At 34.2% G+C, this 24,351-nt stretch overlaps 1 protein-coding gene across 2 annotated transcripts in view; it reads left to right on the top strand.

The window, feature by feature from the left end:
• The window catches only part of ASXL3 (ASXL transcriptional regulator 3), a 172,842-nt gene that overhangs the window by 49,542 nt on the left and 98,949 nt on the right, over window positions 1-24,351 (top strand). The window contains exons 3-4 of one of the 2 annotated variants that reach the window (XM_075993568.1): window positions 19,085-19,193; window positions 20,479-20,587. In XM_075993568.1, the coding sequence (XP_075849683.1) occupies window positions 19,085-19,193; window positions 20,479-20,587 (218 nt within the window). Of the gene's footprint in view, window positions 1-18,701; window positions 19,194-20,478; window positions 20,588-24,351 lie in introns of those variants that run through there. The other variant, XM_075993567.1, reaches the window with a different exon arrangement.

Below are 24,351 nucleotides of genomic sequence, written 5' to 3'. Positions count from 1 at the left end.
TACTGTGGTCACAACCTCAGGTTATGTGATGAGAGGTCTATATGTCAAACAGAACTTAAATTTAAGAAGGAAAAATAATTTACATTACTAAGCAACTAAGTGGACTATCCCTTTCAAAATAATATTTTCTGAATTTTTTTTGCCTAGGTGAGTCATTCATTCTTTGCATTATCCTTAGTGAGAGACTTGTCATTTTCAAGTACGTGGAGAGTGTCCAGAAATACATATGAGTATTATGTTTGGCATAAATCTCAGGTCCAAATCTTTCTAAAAGGTTTCTAGATATTTGACATCAACAGAATAATTAACTTAGGAACCAAAGAAGATACTGAGCAGGTGGGGGGGGGCAGTATATCAGACTGATGTTTCCAAGCTTTTTTGTTTTAATATAGACTGAAAGTAACTGACAAGGAATGGATCTGGCCAGTAGCACACAGGAAACAGAAATGAGAAGACAGAATTCTATTAACTTTAAATGAAATTATATGTGACTAGCAATTTTATAGATGTTTGATGCAAAAAAAATAAGTTAGGGTAAGTACGCAGACAGTAATGTCGCAGTAATTGAACCCATTTAATTTTATTTTAGACACATTCTGGAAATAGAGAAACTTGGTAAAATTTTGTGGTTGGGATTAAAAGTTTTAGTCATCAGTATTAATTTAGGTGAAAGGGACAAGCAAAAAGGAAATAGTGTTTAGTCTTGTGATAAAGGGCCCAAGAAAATAAAAAACAGTGAATTTTCTGGTTAAACTTTAAATCAGGCATCCTCAAACTACGGCCCGCAGGCCACATACGGGCTGCCTAGCACATTTATCCGGCCCTACGGGTGGTTTTGCTGCTGCTGCCTGTCCTGCTTAGCAGCTGACTCCTACTGGGCCTACAGTGTGCACTCTCCAATGGTCTAAGGGACAGTGAACTGGCCCCCTGTCTAAAAAGTTTGAGGACCCCTGCTTTAAATACTCAATGTAATATTCATCACTCTGCTACTAAAGAGCCTATTCATTAAGGAGTGAGAAGGACAATTTATATTTTTTTAGTTGGCTTGATTTCTTTTTGCTTTTTATGTGTAATAGCTCTTGGGATCCATTGATCATATTTTATTTATATTTGTTTTTATTTTTCTTACCATTGGAAGTTGTTGTTCCTAGCCCTGTCTCCAGGATGAGCAAGTGCAGTTAGTCCAGAGCTCTTTGATCAGGGAAGAGTCTGATAATGCAGCCTAAGTGCTGGCAGTTAGGATTATGAAAGTGGTAGCCACACAGTGGGTTTCAGGAGGAGGCAAGGCACTTTCGGTAATACCAAACAGAGCTTTGAGAGTTAATCTGGCTTTGCTATTCTATCTACTGAAAAATCCAAGGCTTTTATTTTCCTTTATAAATATCAGAATAGTTTGATCCTATCCGCTAAGTTTAGAAGATTAGCCCTGGAAACCAATATTGTGTTTTCTCTCTTCCCTTCAGGACAAAGTATGTTCCATGTGGGACCATCTCAACTACCTTACCAGGCAGCACCAGGTCTTCATATGCTTTAAGTTAACCTTCTACTATGGAAAGGATCTTTCCTTGAATGTTCACGTTTTCACCTTGAGAAAGCAATATATAGGATGGGTTACGCAGCTGTAAATAAATATGACAAAGTAGAAGAGTGGTTTGTGGGAGTTTTACCATATATACACATATATAATATTTTCCAGTCTGGTTTCAGACCCCGGCATGGCTTGGAGACAGCGTTGGTGTGTATGAAGGATCTTCCTCCAATGAAGGATTTGGGACAACTTTCCATGATGATTATATTAGAGCCTCAGCTGCTTTCGTGTTGGTCATGAGGTGATGCTGAACCGAATGCTTGAACTAGCAGGAGTGGCTGGGATTGCATTGGAGTGGTTCCGTTCATTCCTTCCGGGTAGGTACCAGCTAGTGACGTTGGGTGAAAATGGACATCGAGGGTCTTCCCGTATGGAACCTCATAGCGGTCACTCATTCCCCTGTTTGTTTAGTGGGCACGAGAGGACAGACAACTGGACACCTGAAGGCCAGGCAGTGCGATTTGAATGACTGGGTAGAAAGTTATGAGAGAGATTCCCAGATTGATGTCGCTCACATACGTTATTTCTGTTTTGTCAGTGTGACAGTGCAGCCTAGAATGGAAACCGAGAAAGTGTGACTTGTTGGAAAGTGAAAATTTGGGAGGCCCTGGTGTGCTTTTTAATTTCTCTGTCTGAATTACAGTTTGTGTAAACTGTGGCCATATTTTAACCACAAATTTATCTAAACGTGAAAATTCTATTGCAATATTAGATAGAAATGTTTTATTTTCCTTTCTGGTTTATATCCAGAGCTTTCTTCCCTGTGAACATTGACTGCATCTCCATGATCTTTCTTGCTGAAGCTGTGGTCTATTTGTTCACCCTTTTGCTTGAGGCTCTTTTAAAGAAAAGTAGCCTGACTACATTAATAAATATTCCTGAGGCTGATGGCTGATTTTGCTCAGTGAAGGTTTTGTTTTATCTTCACTGAAAGCGCTTCATTATTCTGACTCTGTTTTTTACTGAGAATGAAATTGCGTTGCAGTTTTAAGGAATTTTGCAGCATAAGTACTGCCTCTTCTGCGCCTTAAACTGCTCAAGAATTTTAAGTTTTCACAAGGAATATGCTAGGGTTTCTTCATTTTTGAACATGTTCCTTAGACATTTTGTGCTTCTTCTGGGTGGTTATTTATTTATATAACATGATTTTAGTATATTTCTTTAGAGTATGAGAAGCTTGCTGAGTTTCGAACATAGAGGAAGTTTATTAGATATAAGAGTAGAATACAGGTAAAGAACTGAAAAGAAAATGCAGATGTATGTATCTGTAAATATCATTAGAACTGTCTGTTGAATGTCATTTTGGGAAAAGGGCAGGAAACTAACATTTATGCAGTAACTGATCAGTGTCAGGCATTGAGCCAAGCATTATCTAGTTTTTAGTTCATTTATTCTTTATGGTAACATTGAGAAGTGGGTGCTGTTTCTTCATTTTACAGATGAGGAAATTGGTGCTAAGAGAAGTTCGGTATCTTGCCTAACTTCAAATAATTGTAAGTGGAAGATATGGTAGTTGAACTTGGGTTTGGCTGATTCCAAAGCTCAGTCTTTCCATCACAGTGGGCCATAGGCAAGTGTTAGACTTGAAGTGGGGGAGGGAGGAATCCTCAGAGATGAGAAAAGAAGAAAAAAATGCCTCTTAGGAGATATATACAAACCAAGGAGGAAATGAGAGACACAGGAATGTACTAGGATAATGTTTATTTTGAAAACTTTCAGAGTTTTCTTAAAACTCAGTTTGACAAGCCAAGTGACAAAGTGAACACTTTTAAGATCATTTAATGAACTGGTTTAGAGTTTTGGATTTTATATCTTTGCCCTGACATTTGTTTTTTTCTCTGTACCAAAAAATGAAGTCGTGATACCCTGCATTGGATTCTAGGAAACCACTGCAAGGATGTTGTGCATGGAAGTCAATAGGGTAGTTAGTAATGATCCAAGAAAAGACAGCATTTGAAGACAAATACCAGGCGTTTATTGTTTATAACAGCTTTTTTTGTTTTCAGTGTATCTGAAAAAAATTTTCATGTGTAACCTTGGCTTACTAGCTGCTTTCACATATAACATGGTGCATATGATAGAGATGTGGTGACTTTTTGTGTTCTGCTTAAAGAGTAATTTGTCTAGATTTTAGTAAATAGTTGTTTTCATCTTTGGATGAAGTTTGGATCCATATTAGTAGTTTTTATATTGATGAGTTGCTGTTTCCCATCATCATAATAGATTTATTTCAGGTATAGGCAGAGAGAATGTTGTTTCTGTACTTAAAAACTGACATTTTACAATAGAAAAGTTAAAACTGTTATTGTTATCCTGACATGATATGCTGTTATTAATTATGTTACTGGTACCCTAGAAGACAACCCCCTCCTCCAAAAGAAAAAGAGTTGAAGCCCTTTAATTGTAGTGATTTTCAATGTCAATGCTGTATTTTATATACTGTCAGCTCATGAAGGTAACATTCCTAATTGAATTCAGCACCTTAAGATTTCCTGACTTAGTTTAAGTGAAATATTGATTTAATGAAATTTGGTGGCAGATGCATCAAGGAACTATTTCCCGAAAGCTTTAAGTGGCAATGTAAAAGATCAGGAATATTAACTCAAGTTAAATAAATGGGTTGGGGTCATGCTTACTTAAAGAAGATGTTTGTTAAATGGCCAGAAGCTGTGATATCCCAAGTTGTGTTTGTAGAAAGATTGCAAAATGAAGGGAGACAAAAGAATATGTCTCCTGTCGTTATGTAAACGTAGGCAGCTCTCTATAATTTTAGCGCCTGTTTAAGCAGTTTCTATTTAGTTAGTTGATTAAATAGGGCCCCAGGTTTAAATTAATTTTTCTTTAACTGTTACGTTGACTCACCAATTCTCCTCCTTTCTACCCCAATTATATTTACATATTGTTCTCCCTTTTCATTATTGGAGTTGTTCTCTGGAGAGTTGATGTGTACCTGCTTGGAACGTTGATATTGCTGTCAAATAAGGCACAGGAAATCTTGTTTTGTCTAAAGAGACATTTCTCCTCATGGGTCATCAAAATGCACATTTTTTTCCTGAAGGAAGATATTTATGTCTATAAAACAGAAGTAATACATATATAACCTATTAGTAGCCTTACTTGTGGAATTTATTAATATGTATATGTGTATAATTTTATAGTTTTCAAAAACTATTAGCCTGAATCATTATTATTTGTTTTCTTTAAACATTTGCATTGATCCTGTCCAACCTGACCTTTATTTTACTGCTTTTTCTGTATGGAAGAGTATTAATATTGACTTGTAGCAAACACACACATTTCTGCAACCCCTGCTGCCAACTTACATCTCTCATGAATCATATTTCCCTGAGGGTGAAATTAAAACAAGAACTAGGTGTATTAAATTTCTTTTAGGCCTGCTGGATTCTTAAGATGTATTTTTAAGTGTCCCATACTAAATTTGGGGAAGGGAAGGATGCTTGAATTTACTGCTTTTTGTATTTATGCTTCCTTTCCAGAGCATATTGTTTCTATAAGAGGTCTTACTTTGAAATTAGGCCTTTTGTAAAGTAAAACTTGTTTTACTTTATAATTCTCTCTAAATCTTACAAATACATTTCCTGCCATCCTAAATAACTATGATGTTTGAATTTTACAAAGCTTATATTATATAGCAGAGAGCTATGTTTTTTTCCTAGAAGGCTATGTTTATTAAATATATTTATATAGTAATACTTTTAATTAAAGTAGAAGACCATAGCTGAACAAATACCTTCAGAATATAAGTGGATAAAGACAGAGGAGGATGACAGAGGAGAGACAAAAGCTAAATTAAATTGGCATTTGTCTTGTAGTATAAATGCCAGTCTTAACAGTAGTGGTCTGTTTAGTTATTTTTAGACATTTCCTTTATCAAACATTTAAAGGTAAAATTTTTTCCATAGCCAGCAAAACTCTGAGTTGAATTCTTTTGACATTTTGCTGATCAAGGAATTTCAGATGAGTAGTACCAGAGTCTTTTGCAGAGAAGGGGTAGGAGGATAAATCAAAAATGAAGTAATGGACAAGGGAACATTGTTCTTTCTGAATCATAGAAAGCTGTTACAAATAATAAATTTTTCTTGTAATTTGCTAGTTGTAGTTTATGTTGAGGCAAATAAAGGCATGATTGAAAATGTATACATAAAAGGTTATATCATTGGAAAAATATTAAGAATAAGTTCAAATCTAACACTTAAACTCACCTTTGACAGGGAAATAACTTTTCACAGTTAGAAGCTGTGAAGTAAACTACAAAGAAAAGGGATGATCATAATTGGCTACATAACATTGATATGCCTTTATATTAAAAACAAAACATTGAGTGGCCATTAACCATGATGGAAAAATATTTTTAGTTAATATACTAGAGATATTATTTAAAGATATTATTAAAACAATAAGCAAAAATAATGACCTGCTAGCATCATGGCCAAAGGACATGAATAGCAGAGGAACTACAACGTGTAAAACTAAGGGATAAACAAATCTGTGGATAAGCTTTCGGTCTTACTAATAATCATAAAGGTGCAAATTAAAGAAATCCTTGGGGATTATTTTAGTCTATGTACTCCAGGTGATATTTCCCTGTTTTTATATACGACTGATGAGAGTGTCAACCAGAACAACTCATTGAAAAGCCAGGTAGCATTATTCACAAAAGGTCATTAAATAACTTTTGTCTTGTGAATTAATAATGCAACTTCTGCAAACCTATCTTAAAAGACTATTCTCGATTATAAGAAAAATATATTATATGCACTAAGATACATCTGTATTATTTCTATTTTAAGTGAAGGACATAATTTAAATATTCACTGGTGATATCAGTGGTTCTCAAACTTGGTTGTACATTAGAATCATTTGGAAAGATTTAAGAAAATGCTTATGATTGGACCCCATCCAGAGATTTATATTTAATAGGGGAGTGGAATTGGCCCTGAAATTTGCATTTTTAAAATTTTTCCTGAAATTTTAATATATAGCCAGGATGAAGACCACTGACTTGAAACAAGTTGATAGAATATTTTTCACCATTTCATATGATATTTATGATAGATTTGTGGTATTATGAAAAAGGATATAATATGAAACGAAATAGTGTTATTCAATATTTAGGTAAATTCTAACTTTAAAATAGAAAAAAAAAAAAAGCAGAGAAATAGCCTAGAAGAAAATTTACAGAATGTTCAGAGTTCTTTTAAGGAGTTGGGATTTTGAGAGATTTTTCTCATCTTTTCTTCAATTGGCAGATATTTAGTAATATTCTTGTATCACATGTTAAAAGAAAAGACAATATTTAAAAGAAGAGTTCCTATAGGCAAGCTTCTCTAGAAAACTTTCTATTTATAGGTTATGTCTACCTATGAATACAGAGATTTATTCTGGCTTATAAAACAATCGTGTTGATATTAGAGTTTACATTGTAACATTATAATGAAATCCTTATAAGATTTTTTTTCCTTTTTTTTGATCTCAGGAATATTCTCTCATGTAGTTTTCTGAAGTTTGGAATATAATAAACTCAAGTCAGTCATTTTTCTCTTCTTTTATTACTCTACAGCTGTGCCCATCAGTTGTCACCATTCTAAATACCATCTCTATACTGATGGTTCCCCGATATTTATCTCAGACTCTACCATTAACTCTGTGCTGTGGATATGTGTCTGAATTTTGGATGCATACCTTTACATTAGTAATTACAGAACCAAAATTATCGTATTGTTTCAAAACTCACCTCTGCTATCTATGTTGCCCATCTTAATATGCCACCATTCACCTTTAGTCCCTGAATCAACTCTACACTTCTCCTTCCCCCTTGTCTCACACATGTTGGCACTGTCTTTGTCCTATTGTTTTTATGTATGTATGTATGTCTTCCCATATATTTCTTGACACTTTCTCCACATCTCTGCCCGCCTTCAATGCTCTGGTGAAGCTTGCTCCATCTACCCTGCAGGCCAATACTACAATCTTCTCATTGGTCTATTTTCTACTGGGTGTATCTAAATTTAAATCTATCCTTGTACTAACAGAGGGACAAGACCACATTGTGTGTTCCACTTCTTCGTCATTTCCCTCATGAAATGCAAGCTCCTTGCCATGGCATTTAAACTATGGCACTAAATGTCATGCACCATGAAGTGGTCTGTACCTTCCCGCTGGGATCTGATTCCTACCCTACTCTTCCTCCTACCTCCCACCCTGGAAATGCCAGCTGATCACGTTCCTGCACCCCACATTCAATTTCCATTTGTGCTTCCTCTACCTGGAATGGTCTTTCAATTTCCATTTGTGCTTCCTCTACCTGGAATGGTCTTTCATCACTGATTGGATTAGCAAAATTTTAAAGATTAATACTGTCCATCATTGACTAGTTACTTTCATTGGAAGGTAATGTGGAAGTAGCTACCAAAATTTTCAAAGCATTCTAAAATTCATTTTTTGAAATCTGTTCTAGACAGATGATTATACATATGTAAGGAGAACTACATACAAAACTCTTCATTGCAATACTATTTCAATGGGTAAAATTAGATGCAACCAAGAGTTCTGTAATAAGCAAATACTTGAATTATTATGCAGTATATTTTATAGACTCTTAAGAGCATTATATTACTATTAAAAGCACTCAGAATTATAGAATATTATAGAATATTAATATTATAGAATATTAAGAGCAAAAATTTTCTCATTTGTATTAAAGATAAAAGTACTAAAGCAGAGAGTTGAATATATGTCTATATGTGAACGTAAATGTAAAAATATCTGGAAGAAAAGCATGGTTTAATAAATATTTAATAGTCATTACTTTTTAAGCAGTGGATGGGAATGAGGGAAGTTGAGAGGGACGTTTACTTTTAAATGGGTGTCATGATGTACCTTTACAATTTCCATGTAATTGTATTTATTTATTTGCATGAAAATGTTTAAACATTAACATAAGTTGAATCAAGGGGAGAGTCAGAATTAGAAGCCAAATGTGAGTAAAAGAATAATAACAATAATAATTTTTTTCTCTTTTGAAAAATTTAGAAAATACAGCGAAGAACCCATATACCAAAATCGAACCCATATACCACTAGCTGAAATTAAAGAACCCATATACCACTAGCTGAAATTAACAGTTGTAGATGTGGTATGATAGTTGCTTCAGATTTCTTTTAAATGATGTCAAACCAAAAAAGCTGATGTTCTTTTGATTTCCTTTACTTTCTTTTCAGGGATAACTAGAGTCATAGATTTATTGTGTGTTATTGTAGTTCAGAATTTTATACTTTTATTGTGAATCTGTAGGTAAAAGTATATCTATATCTTTAGCTATAACCTGTCAAATATTTAGGTTATTTATAGGTTTTTTTTCTCTATAACAAATAATATCTCTGTGAATATATGTGAGTTTTTTCTAGGTTTTATACCAAAAAGTGGGATTGTTGATCTGTAGAGCATGCACACTGTTAAAACTAGATATTGCCAAATATATTTCCAAATTGGTTCTATCAGTTTATATTCTCACTCTAGAGTATTTCATCATTCCCACTTCTGGACATCCTCAGCCAGTACTTGGAATTGTCAGGCTTCAGATTGTGTTCTGCTCTGTAAATTGAGAAATGTTAGCTTTTCAACAAAGCCTCTAAATGTTTTCTGAGTCTTCAAGTCTGACAAGGCTCCATGAGGGCTGTAGAAAGAATCATTAATAAAGTTGGAGTCCTCAAGGAGCTAGTCGCCATCAAGTAATGTGATGTTAGACTGCGCAGAACTAAATGCTGCAATAGTAGCATAGGCTGTAATGGCTATCAAGGTACAGGGAAGATCATTATGAACTAGAGAGATAATTAGTACCTTTTAGGATGTGAAGGCAATAGAATCTGGACAAATGAGTAGGAAGAGAGGAGAACAGACAGCATTAAGGATAAGGAAAGCGTACAGACAGGCAGCCTGATTGGAATGAACTTTAGAAAGCTAATAGTCTAAATCTTACTAATAATAATTGTCCTTAACAAGAAAGGGGATTAGCAGAGCTTTAAAACACACCTATTTTAAACTCAGCATTTTACAGAAGAGGAAGTTGAGGCCTAGAAAAGGAAAATCGGCTTGTAAAAGTCACTTATGCTCTTTAGTAGTCAGGTGTCAAAAATAAAACTAGCATGGGATTTATTAGCGTATTGAACTTTGACATCTAATCTTCAACATGACTAGATAATGCAGGAGTTGAAGTGATATCATCACTTTTCTTCCTCTTTTCTTTCCATGTTTTGCCCTGCCTTTCTTTGGTTAGCTTTATTCTCAGCAGGCTCTGTCCTTATGGAGGTAGAGACAGGCACCAGCTAATCTTTATGTCTCTGTGGTAGGTATTCCTACTGAAAATAGTGTATGCTCTTTCCCTCTATTTCTATATCAGTTCTTTAAAAAGTGCTTGAACTTCCACCCATTGACCAATCGCTGTGACCAGAAAGATACTTTAGTCTGGCCAATCTTCCTGGCAGGAAAATTAAGACCATTTTATTGACTCCTAAAAGAATGCAAGGCATGCAAGTATAGGATGGCCACTGTGCCCTGTTTGGTATATAGAGTGTTTGACGGACATAATGGTAGCCATGAGTTTAAAAATAATATTGGTGGTATTCGTTGCAGGTGCTTTATGTCCACACATCTATGATTGTAGCAGCTTTTATAGTAGTAATTAAATTTATTTCAACAAATACCTTTTGAGCACATCAGGATTGCTTGTCAGGTAATATAAAGATGAAAAAATATATGTCTATCCTGTATTGAATTTCTAAACTTGTTGGAAGTAGTAAGGGCAGGAATGTTAGAGGCGTAAACAATTTTCAAAGCAAAGAAATCATGAGAGATATGCAAAGTGTTATGATTGTTCTAGAAGAATGGGGATATCTTGTGGTCACAAAAGGCTTCCCCATCTCGTTTAATAATTTTAGTTAGAGTGGCAAAATGGAACATGAAAGGACTGGGAGATGATTCAGGGAATGGGATTTCATATGAGCCAAAGCAGAGAGAAGGGAAACAATGGAGGCTTGGTGAGTTGGATTGGATTACAGGAGAGTGGTCTGACATTTGGAGAAGATGAAGATGAGGTAGGTGCCAACTGTATTATAGAACGACCCTGTCAGCCTGAACAATTTGTGTTTGAAAACCACTGATTTAAAAAAAAAAAAAAAAAAAAGACCAGTGAATGGCTTGGCCTTAAGAAGCAGTCTGAGCAATGTTTTTTTGTTTTTGTATTTAAATAAGAAAATTGGCACCAGTGTGTAGGATGAATTGGAGCTGGGAGAAGTTGAAGGCGGTGGAGGCTATAGAATTGTCCTCTTGTGAATGAGGTAAAGATTACTTGAAGTAGGCTGTAAAGAAGTAAAAATGCAGATTGAGAGATGAACGTTGTTGAGGCTTTGTGGAGGCAGAGTAGTTGGAATAGTCTGAGAAATGCTTCAGTCATGAGCAGTAAGGAGGAGGGTTGTACTCATCACCGAGTGAGCAGGGAGCAGCAGGGAGAACCACATGGGGGAGATGAGTAAGATGGTTTTTGTGTTAGCTGTGTCATCTGTCAGGTAATATAATACAGGTTGAGTATCCTTTATCCAAAATGCTTGGGACCAGAAGTGTTTCAGATTTTTTTTTTTTTTAGATTTTGGAATATTAGCACTATACAGGTTGAGCACCAAAAATCCAAAACTTTGAGATCCACAATGCTTCAGTGAGCATTTCCTTTGATTGTCACATTGGCACTCAAGAGTTTCAGATTTCCAATTTTTTGATCGGAGTTGCTCAAACTGTTTTATTTTCCAATGCTGTTTATCGTTCCTGGATATATTTTTCAATATTATACATTTACACAGGGAAAAATAATCATCATATTCCATTAGTTTTTCACAGAAAAACAGACATTTTGCATACCTTTAAAATACGTTTTTAAAGATTTGGCTAATAAAGTTAAACATTGCTTGTAGTGATGATGTCTAGGTACTTTTTTCCTGGTGATTCTAATTATATAAATATAGTATAGAATGTCCCCAAGTATGATTTTGGGAATATCATAATAGGAGAGGTTGCTAACTATTATGATGGGGAGAACTCCTTTATTATATATAGCTAGCGAATATGAAGGTAAGCAGGATTTTTCAGTCTTTAATGTATACATTGTTAATGTATTTGGTGAGTTGGTAAGAGGAGAATACAACATGTGTTTCACAATCATGTTTCACAATTTTTTTGGAGCATCACTTGTGACTAATATTCCATAGAACAGATTTTGGAAATAGTACAGTATTAACTGTTGCTAATAATGTGTGAGAGTATGAGTAGCTATAAGTTAAATATAGAAATTTACATTTTACTATGAAACTAACTTGTACCAGATTTAATTATAATAACTCTTCTGTAATGTATGAAATTTACTGTTTTATTTTGGAAGATATATTTTTGGCCTAATTGGAAATTCTCTCTTTGAGTTTGCAGTATAAAGTCCTGAATAGCCATGGCATCCCAAGAGGCCATGGATTGACTACCTCTGCATTAGAGCTAATGATATAATATATCCACACATGGTCACATCTCAATTATCTCCTTGGAATAAACTAAGGAGAACGTTTAAATTCCAAATGGTTTTCTTCTTGTCTGTAACATGCCTCAAGGCTGCCTTTCTCCTGAGTATACTGTCATTTCATATGTATTCAGAAAATTCAGTTTAGTTCAGCCTTTGTTGTTCCTATTATGTGTAATGCAATGTCAGGAGTGCAAATTTATTTCAAGATTAGCTTCACATACATAGTGTGCTGAATAAATGTTTGTTCAGTGCATGCATTGTGTTTTTGCTTAATGATTCCATTCTACAAAGAATCATCTCAGTTATGGACCTGAATTCTCTACCATATTTTTCTCTAAATTCCTTCTTCCTTAGTTTTCACGGGTAACATTATCTGAGGAACATAGCCAACAATGTCACCTTTGGTGGCCCTGCTCTTTATTTATAATATTTGAAATCTACCCTGGGGAAGTCATTGGTCTCATCACTCGAAGGGGAGACAACTGCCTCACCTTCGAGTGAAGATGGAGCCAACCATCTTTTTATTTAGCATCATCTGACTTTTTAAAATATATTTCCTTCAAGTGCTAATTTTGTTGTTGTTGTTGTTGTTGTTTGAGGTAGATTAAGTGGAGGAGGCGATTCTGTGGAGAGAGAATGTGGGACGGTGGAAAGAGCATGGGCTTTGGAATCAGATTAAAATTTGGATTTCAGCTGCATCACTTAGTTATTTGACTTCAGTCAGATTCTTAACCTTTGAGCCTCAGTCACATCTGTAAAACTGGGAACCACGCTTACATTTTATGGGGGCTGTAAGGAATATAGTTGTGAAAGCCCACGCACATTATAGAGGCACAATAAATGGGTACTATAATAAAAGGTGTTTGTTGCTATCATTCTCTGCCCTGTACCCTTACTAAGTTATCTCTCATTTTCAGTACTATCCACATGTGAAAAACTATGGACTAGGCTTGTATACATGTCTATGTCTTTATATTAGAAGTTAAAATCTTAACCAATTTTTTAAACAAGCTGTAACATATTGACTTATTTCCATTTTCCATTCTTTTTACCTCCAAATAGAGGTTATTTACTTTGAGTAGTAGTAATAATAATAATAATAATAATAGCTCACAATTTTTGACACTTAAAACATGCCGGACATAGTTCTTAGTGTTTTGTATATTTTAACTCATTTAATCTTCAGAATAATCCTCTGTGACATAGAGACTTTTATTATTCATGTTTTATAGTTGAGGAACCTGAGACCTAGAGAGATTAAGTCCAATGTGACACAGCTAGTGAATGGTCCAGCCTCAGCTGAACTCAGGCTGATTGGCTCCATGGCCCACAGTCTTACTCAGTGTGTTACACTGCTTTCCTTAAGGTGACAGTGGTAATGCAGCAGGGCACTACATGCCCCATAGTTGTAGAGGAACAATTGCCAACATTTAGCTGTACATGTGGCATGTCCTTTACAGGATGCCTATAATCAAAGATAACCACCTCACCTCTTATTTTAGTTGAAGCTCTTTAAAAATTACAGTATAGATTATGTGTTTTGGTTTACACGTTCATATCAGGCTGTTTCCTAATTTTTTATAGGTCCCGTTTTAAAATAATACTAAGCAAACTTTTATTCTTGTATTAATGTTTTGGAATTTTTGCCTCTAGTGGGTTTGTCCATGTGAATCACTATAGTCTGTCTAGTAGTATCTAGTAGTCTCTGTAAAATTGATAAAAGGTCTAAATTGAAATGTCTGTTTATATTCTAAGAAGAATATCTTTCACACCAATCTTTGGTGCAAGCCAATCAAAGACACATGCTGAGGTTTTGAGAATTAAATTGCACAACATACATTATTTGGTATAATTTTTGTCTCATATTCTCACCTAATAAGAGTACCAGGACTACATTTTTATCTTTACCTTAGAGGCATATTGAATATTGAAAACCACATGAATATCTTCACTTAGAAATTTACAAATTATCTTCCTTTTAAATATGACCCATCTCTAATTTGAGTTGATGGGTTATTCCTATTTACTTTTTTATATTTTTCTAAACTTTGATCTTTGTTATTCCTAATATGTCAGTGTTCAATAAAAACTCATATTCCTCATATGTCCTCAGTGCTCATTAAAATCTTTCATTAGTGATCTTCTTAAATGGACCATGAAGTTTGGGGCATAGCTCATGAAAATATAAATTTCAGGGTTACTATAAGTTATTTTTTGTGTTGGGATTATTCAGGTAACATATATAATTACATCCATATGTCACATACACACATATATTTTTCAGATAACATATATAAAAGACTCTAGTTTTTAAGGTTTTATTTGCAGTCATTTTAGTTTCTTACTAGCAGTAACATTTTTCAAGAGTAAGAAGTTAGTTTGACCTTGATTTTTCTAGGATAGTTTTTAATCATTTAAGTTACTGAATTGTCAACTGATAGGCATTGTGTTACTCTGTGTGTTTAAGAGTCATCCTTATTCATTGGTAAAAATAGTTTATTTTCCTCTACTAGTAGGGACATGCTCATTAAATATATAAATAAATAGACAAATCCAAGGGTACATTATTCATTTTGTAACATTTTATAACTTTTTTTGTGAAATATAACACATACTGAGTTTAGTGCACAAATCCTAAATTGAAACAATTTAATTTTCACAAAATGAATACAAAGATCCTATATCAAGAACTAAAACATTACCTGTACCCTTAAGCCCTCATAATTTACTCTTGAAAATATATTCTTTGTAATTAAGACATTTTCTCACAGCTTACACTTGAAATCCTTGAAAGAAGAAATTATTCTTTTTTTTTTGAAAGGAGAATGAACATACAATTGTTTATATTAATTTATATTAATGGTACTTAGCACACTAGTAATGGTGCTAAATAATTTCTTAATGAATTTGTAGAGTTTGTAGACTTATGTTGTGCAGGACTAATTTTTTGATGTTCCCATGGTTTTAAAATGAGATTTAAAACTGTTTACAGGAAATCACTTCCATCTAAAATTGTTACTAAAAATAGATATTATTACTATTTTAATATGCTAAAATAGTTTAAGCTTTGGATTACTTAAGTATTATCTTATAAAGCATTATTATTTTATATATAAAGGAACAGATGCCTACAATTACAGAATTTTTTTGTCATGTTTGTAAATAGTCTTCCAATCATATCTCCCAGGTATTCTCCCTGGTTTTTAAAATTATGTAAGTAGATAGGCTATCCATTCCCTTCACTAAGTCTTCACTATTAGTAAAGTTTGATGTGTTTCATCAGCAATATGATATAAAGCAATGGGTTTTCTATATTTCACACAGCACTGGGCTCTGCGAAGCGTCTCTGGGGGTTCTTTGATGTCTAGACAGTTTAAATTATGCCTGCTCCCCTGCCTCCAAATTCCACCCCTGTTCTGCTTTAGGGGTTGTGGGAAACAAAAACAAACCAGAAGGGATCCACAGCCCTACAGTCCAGGGAAGAAAACAAACAAGTAGAATAAGCTGTATATCCACCCTGGCAGGTGTATAGGAAAGGGCCCAATTATAAGAGATGGAAAAAAAAAATGAAAATAATGGGAGCAAATATTGTCTGCCTATTTATTTGTGATTATATTTATATATGGAAATGCATGTGCATTATTAACAAAATGAAACTTTATAGAAGTATTAGGGAAGAAAGTTAAAGTCATCTCTTCCCCCAGTACCCTGGTTCTTTCCTCTCCACCTCCCCATAGGCAGCCAAATCTATGACTTTGGTGGGTTTCCTGTATATTGTCCTATTTATTGAAATGGTAAGATAAAGAATTGTGTTTTAAGTTGGAAAACTAACTTTCTTTTCTTCCTTTCTTTTTGTTTTTCTTTTATAAATCGGGATATCATGGTTTTTCCAATTCATCTTGTTAGAAAGTAAGTAACTTTTGAAATTTTGGAGATTTTTCATTAAAACATTGATGCTTTATTACTTCATATACATATATACAAATTCTGTTACAGGATTTTTAACTTTTTAATTCTGACCAGTGATTAACCTTTGTATTAACTGTGAAATAAAAGTGTTTTTTTGGAATGAACTAAAAATAAGAGATGTTACATAGGTGTTCATGCTATCTAAGAATACATACTTTTAGAGCATATCTGCCTCATTTTTTCATACTTACAGTTAATCATTATGTTTAATAGACATATGTGTGTGTATAAATATATTATGTATTTATTAAATTCATTTTTTTCTTACTATAAAAATATGTAAGTCAGACATTTACTTATTCCTGGTCAATAGCAGTTAAGACATATTTCTTCAGGAAAAGTTGTCTGAGATTTTATGGAATTGATGAGAATAATAGCAATAAGTAAATGGCATGAAAGATTTTAAAAATACATTTTCCTATCTATATTTTGCATTGGATGAATCAGTTACCTTTTACTAATTATTTATCTCTTTTGATGCTAATTTTTTATTGTTTTTAAATAAAATGGACCAGGATAGTGTTTTTTCCATGAAGAAATGTAAGTGATATTCTTAAAATTAAGTGACTTATCAGTGGTTGACTTAAAGTTGTGAAATTTGTATTTTGCATTTTGCAAAATATTTTCTAATTCTTTTAAAATGCAACTGTTGTATAAATTTGAAATAAAACATTTTGTTTTGAAAAAATTAGAAATTGCAATAGTTGTTGAGACTTTTAGAGATGTCGTGATTGTGAATTATATATTTTAAAATTTTACATAATCTTGAGTTTAAGTTAAAAAAGTATAATTTAATGACATATTCATGCTTACTAGAGCTCTTTATTTGTATGAAAATGTGTGCTTATTGCATTTGTTTGCAGCAAGTATAGTATTAAATTGCTATTTAATAGCCAATTTATCTTCTACAATTATCTTAAGTTTACTATACCTTAGAAAGAAACTATAAATTATGATGTCATATTTGTTCTGTATTTCTTAGTTGTCTTTAAATCTGTGTTATTCTTCAGTATTCTAAATCTGAGTTTGTAGAATTGTGTCCATTTTTTAACCTTAGGAATTGAGAGCAGAAAGAATATTGTGAGGTTTCATGTTAGGTGGACAATTTTATTAAGTTACATTTTTAAAAGTCTACATTGTGTCATTTTTATGTATTGGATTCTATTTTACTTATGGTGTTAACATCTTCTTGCCAAGTCTCTATGAAAAGTCTGTATTTCTGACAGTTTCACTAAATTAAAACTCCAAAGATCTGGCATAATCATCCCCAGCTTCAAATTTTCTGTGCTTTTGTCTGAAGAGTATAATGTAAAAATATATACTTGCAGTGTTCAGTGAAACATGTATTGCATTATTTATCTGGAATTTATTCATGGAGAGACATTTCTGGGGAGATGAATATATTTTACATTATAGGTATGCCTGGGCCCACTTTAAATATAAGCAACAATTTTTTGTGAAGGAAAATAATGAAATGAGATCTGTAAGCTTGTAGAAGCTTCATGAGAAAAGATATTACATAAGCACACAGCATTATTACCATGTGTACTTTAGTGTTACAACGGCATTGTTCTATGACCAAATTTATATTAAGGACTCTTGTTTCTTGTCAAACCCAGTTGAATCATATTTACGTGTTGGCAAAGAAAAGCTGCTTCCTAAAATAATAATGGGCATTCATATTATGATACTTATAAACCTTTATAACTATGATGCATATGTATGCTGACTTGCTATTAAATGTGTTCTGGCAATTCAGCAAATTTGACTTTTTTGTCTTACTGGTGAATTTTCATAGCTAGTAAGAGATTTGGTAATCTTGGTTTTTAGAAAACTTTTAATTTAGTAGCACAAATTGTGATTTTATCCCCCACATTCAAAGTTTGAAAGCTTAATATCTTAAAGGCCCTATTGTCACAGAATATTTTGAACTAAATACCCATAATTCCTAAGAGGCATGTGGGATGAGGTAGAGTTTCTAATAAAAATGGGTTTGACAAAACATTGATCTTTTGGCATATTAGGAAGTAAAATGTATATGGAAACATGGTTAAATGAAGGCAGTCATTATAGCTCTAATTCTTAGCTTGCTAAACATTAGTTTACAAGCAAAACACAAAAAGTGTTTTAACATATACCCCAGGAAATACATATGTATTATGTATTTCACAAGCATCTTTCCAAATATATGAATACATTCCAATAATGTTTATACAAATGTGCTGTAGTATTTTTAATCATTAGTTTAATGCTGTTTGATTTCTTTAAAAAATGATTTCATAATTCAGCCACTAACATCTTTGCCACAGAACATAATTATTAGCTGGGCAGGATTCCCAAACACATATTTCTTTATTTGACATACCTAATTGAGAAAAGGATGTCCTTGTAGAAGCTGTATCTGAGATATAAATACAGAAATGCATTTTTATTTGGCCATGTAAGAAATGCAGTCCTGTGAGTAACTTAAATACTTATAATTTCAAATCAGTTCTTCCCTGGTTTATTATTCTTTTGTTGCTTTTCAGCCTATGGGATGGAGCTGCCCTTGAACTTGATTTTTTTTTGATCATTCAAGTGCAACCATCAAGTTGTCAGTAATATTTAAAAACTGAGACTTCATGGTGTTATTTGTAAAATAACACCACACAAATGTTTGGGTTTTGGTTTCTTTAAAATATAGTATTGGTTGCTTTATGAATAAAAGCATAATTTCAAGTTAGGAGACTTTTTGCCTCAAGCCTATGAAACAGATGCATCTGATTAACTTTGGTGAAACTGGACTGGCCCTTTATTGTAATGTAGATGTTTTCGAGGTTGGGAGGATATTTTTAAAAGGCATGCAAAAAAAGGTCTTTTTTTTTCTCTTTTGAGAGACTCAGAGAACAGTTTTGCTATAGAAGCTACACCTCAGCCTGCTTCATTTTTGCACACTTTTTATTTTCTAGTGGAACCTCTCCATTAGCCTGTCTGAATGCAATGCTTCACACTAACACTCGAATAGGGGATGGAACATTCTTCAAAATCCCTGGAAAGTCAGGCCTCTATGCTCTCAAAGTAAGTTGGATTGTTCTGCATATTATGCCTGTTAAGTTATTACTGTATCATGCATTTTTTCAGACATGTGAAGGTAAACAAAATGAGATTCAGGTGAAGGGTAAAAGACTGACCCCCTATGCCTTCTAAGTATTTTCAGATGTCTTAAAAATGATTTCATATTAAGAGTAAACAATGACATTTTTCTTTAAGGAAAGAATATCTGTGGTTTTACTCCATACATATGGTAATGGAAAATAGCTGTGGCTTCCTTATAATTCTTGATTCTTTAAAATTTATGGGGAGGGGTGTCCTGGGTCATCAGTCAGGATTTTAAAATGATCACAATTGCCATAAACTCTTTGGCTTAATGACCATCAGTTGATATACAGGATTCACACCTGTATGCCTTACTGTCTTTTATAGAAATAAGAAATTTATTCATTTTTCTTGAAAACTTACTGATTTAAGTCAAGTATTTAGTTTTAAAACAAATGGTGATCTCAAGAGAGTTTTACTAATATGCACACTTGTTATAGGTGAATAGAGAAATAAAATCAAAAGCTTTAGATAACTGTTTTAATTATTTTACTTTTTAATTTCAGTAACTTTAGGGGGTACAACTGTGAATTACTTTGGTGGCATTCTCATTTCCATCTAGAATGGAAAATGCCATCTGCAGTGCAGAATTCCAAAGGATGAAAGCTTATGATCTACAAATGGCTGTGAAACTTGGAATAAGTAAATGCAGTGTATTATTTCTTATAAATTAAAAAGTCACTGCTTTACTAAATAATGGATTATATTTAGAGGTCATTAATTACTTTTGGGATTCTTATAAATGCTAAAAGTTATACCTGGCGAAGAAAGCAGGGATTCTTCCTCAGCTGTTAGGCATCAGGCTCTTGTCCCAGTGTGTTTCAGAAAATAATACAGGTTAATTAAAAAAAAAACTTATAGTTTTTCAGTTGCTTTTTGTAGAGCTACGTAGGATAGCAGATTAAGTTACTGATTAAAATTCTGAGTTGTTAAAGCATTTCTTTATGTAAGGAAGGATGCAGAATTGAAAAAAATGGAAACAACGTATGTCAAAAGGAAATTTTTTCATTTTGCTATCAATTTTAAAAGGTTATTCAAATAAACAACAGTGGCAATGGCCTTTTCTAAGTTTCCTTTTTTAAGCAGTGATCAATTGAAATTCCAAATTATGAATAACTGTGATAATTCTTTAGGATACTAAAAGTATTTTGAATGTTTTTAGTTGTTAGTACATCTACATAAACCATCTTTTTTGAAAATAATATAGAAAGAGGAGTCGTCATGCCCAGTGGATGGCACGTTGGATTTAGTCTGTGAGTCTGAATTGGATGGTACAGAAATGGCAGAGGCAAATGCCAACGGAGAGGAGAATGGAGGTAAGCATGAGAAACCCTTGTTCTCTTAAAAGTTATATAGAATGCCAATAATTCACTAATTAAATTCCCCACCATGATAGGCACAATTTTCTTCTAACCACTTACAAAAATTTACCATCAGGCAGTTTTGAGTCAAATAGATTAGCATCTAAGAAAAGTGTATAGTTTTTGCCTTTTTGAACAGTGTGTGTTTCCCTGAATCATTTTCTCAATGTTACTAGTATCAGTATATTTCTCCTGGAAGGTGAGAGGGTTACTCGGGAGGTATCTACTGGATTTATTCTTCTGGGAAGACTGAGTATGCCAATGTTTTATTTCTGATTGTGCTGATTTTTCCTGTGATCACAAGTACTTTTATAATAGCTTTGTTCCTTGGTTTGTCCTTTGTAAATTAAGATTAGTGTTATCATTCTTCACAGTGAAACGAGGACCAAAAAAGAGATTTTCTTGTTAAAGACATTTGAAAAGTGAGTGACCCTTCCAGAATTCTAAGGGGGGCATTTTCTACCTCTGAATTCTATCCTTGTGAATTCATTTTTATCTTCCTCAAGACAATCGTATTATGATTCTGTTAGTGTATGTAGTTCTATACTGCAATTTTGGCAAATCTGTGTCCCACAGTAGCTCCTATGTCATCTTCTACTCTACCCACTGGTCCCACAAATGGACACAGATCATGATTTGGGAGGAAAACTATGTAATTAAAGTCTCTGTCACTGGACTCACAGGAATCAGTAAATTACCTTTAAACAAACAAACCTTAGAGGATTCTTGCAGAAATATTGTATTTCAGTAATAAGCCGAAGTCATTTATTTTATTAATGGCCATGGGAGTCCCTTTGTGTGTTCTCTGCATGCTGACTGAACACTCCTGCCCTTTACGCTTGCATGCTCTCTGTAGGCCCCATAAGACTGATGCTGCTTCAGTTCCTATCTAATCCGCAGCCGAAATGGTGAATTTACTGTTGGAAACACAGATCCTTGTCTTAGTAAAATTTTGTGAATTGGTAAAATCACAGCCTTAGTAAAAGTCTGCAGACTGCTTTATAGACTATTTTCCAACTTTCATTTGACTCAATGTACCTATTCCTATGCCTTCTGAAAACTCAGCCCCCATTGTTATGGTAATGATATGAATCTTGGCAGGTCCTTGTGGTTAGAAAGAGGACAAGGCAGAGATGCACAGCAATTTCTGGCTTTCTGGAAGGGCTGGCGAACAGGGCATACTCTTCCCTTTCAGTAGCATGAAGGAGAATCTCATGGTGCTCATTCCTGTTATTGTACTGCCTGATTGCTGGAGCACGCATGTGCTTGCTCTCCCAGCAAATATATTGAGCTTCTACTATGTGCCAAGCATTGTTCTTGACATTGCAGTTATAGCAATAAAAAGCAAAAACAAATCCCTCATGGAGCTTATGATCTTTGAGAGACAGACAGTAAGCAAAGTGAATAGGTAAAATGTACGGCTTATTCACTGGTGACAAGTGGTATGGGGCAAAATAAATGAGAGAATAAGAGTAGGGGACAGGGGTATGTTTGAAAAAAAAATCCTGAGGGGAGTGAGAGAACAGTCATTTAAGGCAAGAGAATTCTAGGTAGAGGGAACAGCAATTGCAAAGGCCTTAAAGCAGGAGAAGTTTCTGGAATGTGCCCGAAACAGCGAGAGGCCTGTGTAGCTGTGAGACCAGAGTGAACAAGGGAGAGGACTAAGATACAAAGCCAGAGAAGTTACAAAGTCCAGATTACATAGTGCCTTGATACTGGCTTTTGTTTTCAGTGAGATACTAAATCATTGCAGAGTTTTGAGCTGGAGAGACCAATGATTTAACTTAAATTTTAGTAAGATCACTAAGTACAAGAAACATATGAGAACAAAGACAAAAACAGGAAGACCAGTCAGAAATCTATTTTCTTCATCAAGAGGAGAGGTGATGGTGATGTGAATCCATGGAGTAACAGTGGATGTGATGAAAAGTGACCGGATTCTGGATGTATTTGAAGATTGATCCAACAGGAGCCACTGGCAGATAAATGTGCATGTGAGGTAAAAAGTGGAGTTGGGGATAACTCCAAAGTTTGAGTGGGAGCAAGCAGAAGAATAGAATTGTCCTTAGCTGGGATAGAAGAATATGTAACAGCAGCAGCTTAAGGTAAGGGGGTTGTTGATCAGGAATTCAGTTTTGGACGTAGTGAGTATGGGATTCCTTTTCAACATCCAGGGAGAAATGTTAAGTAATTGAACTTATCTGTCTAAAATTCATGGGAAAAATCTTGCTGGAGATGTACATTTGGAAGTGGTCAGTTTATAGATGATATTTAAAGATGTGAAATTAGACGAGATCACCAAGGAATTGAATGAAGGTAGAAAAGAGGCCCAAAGATTGAGTTTAGGGATGCTTGAAGAGGTTGGAAAGATTGTAGAAAACAGCAAATGAGATTGAGGATAAATGGATATGGTAGCATGTTTTCTGTCATGGAAACCAGGTAAAGAAAGTGTTTCTGGGGATGAAGTGACTCAAATGTGCCAATGCTTTTGATATGTGATGTTATGATGAGGATTAAGGAATTAGCACTACCTGTAATCCCAGGTACTTGGAAAGCTGAGGCAGAAGGATCACTTGAGTCCAGGAGTTTGAGGTTTCAGTGAGCTATGATGATGCCACTGCACTTTAGCCAGGATGACAGAGAGAGATGCTGTGTCAATAAAAACAAGGAAAAGGAAGGAAGGGAGGAAGGGAGGGAGGGAGGGAGGGAGGAGAGAAGGAGAGAAGGAGAGGGGAGAGAAGAAAAGAAAAGAAGAAAGAAATTACCACTGAATGTACCTTTGTGAGGGTATTGCTCAACTTGACAATGACAACTTTTGTGAATTGATAAGATCACAGCCTAAATAAAATAACTTCAAGAGAATGGGAGGAAAGAAATTGGAGACCTCAAGTGTAGACAATTCTTTCAAGGAATTTTGAGGTAAAGGGGAGGAGTAAAATGGAAAAATATCTAGAAGGGAAAAAATCAAGAGAAAGTTGGTTTTTTTTTAAAGTAGAAAATATAATCATTGTTTATTAATGGGAACATTCCAGTTGTGAACAAATTGATAATGTGAGAGGGGTACACTGTTGTCTTGTGCTTGATTAGATGAGGGGAAATGGAACCTATTCAACATATGAAGAGATTGGCATTAGCAAGGGGTGTAGACCGATATCCTAAAGAAGGCAATGGGAAAAGTCAAAGTACTAATATTTCAGTAAAAGTGAAGGTAAGTGAGTCCATGTAGAAGGGGCTCATAGAAGTTTGCTTCTTATTGCTTTATTTTTCTCAGTAGTTTCTTACTTCACTGAGGGTGAGGATAGGGGAGATAATTTTGTAGATTTAAGGAGAAGATATAAAATGGTTATCTAAGAGAATCTGATAGCATTAAAGACAATCTCAGAGTTACTAATCCTGAATGTAATGTGAGGCCAACCACATGGTTGTATATTTTGCTCCAGTCATGGTCAGGACTGCTGTACAAGTGCAGAGTAGATGTACATTTAGATTTGACTGGAGCTGGGGTCTTGCCAAATGCAAATGATAAAGCAAGAGAGGGCATATGGAATGGAATAACTAAGGTGCACATCCATAGAATTTAAGTTGGATGTGGAGGCAAGAGAAGACACAGTTGTGTAAGAGGTGATATAAAGAAGGAAATCTCACTGGTGTGGAAGGATTGTTTGATTTGGTGTCCTAAAGAAAATGAATTGGAAGCAGAGGCGATGTGAGAGTGGAAT

Source organism: Microcebus murinus, chromosome 17 (assembly GCF_040939455.1).
Source record: "Microcebus murinus isolate Inina chromosome 17, M.murinus_Inina_mat1.0, whole genome shotgun sequence".
NCBI classification, from domain to species: Eukaryota; Metazoa; Chordata; class Mammalia; order Primates; family Cheirogaleidae; genus Microcebus; species Microcebus murinus.
Note: the sequence above shows the minus strand (reverse complement) of the source record. Positions and strands in the feature narration are given on the sequence as shown.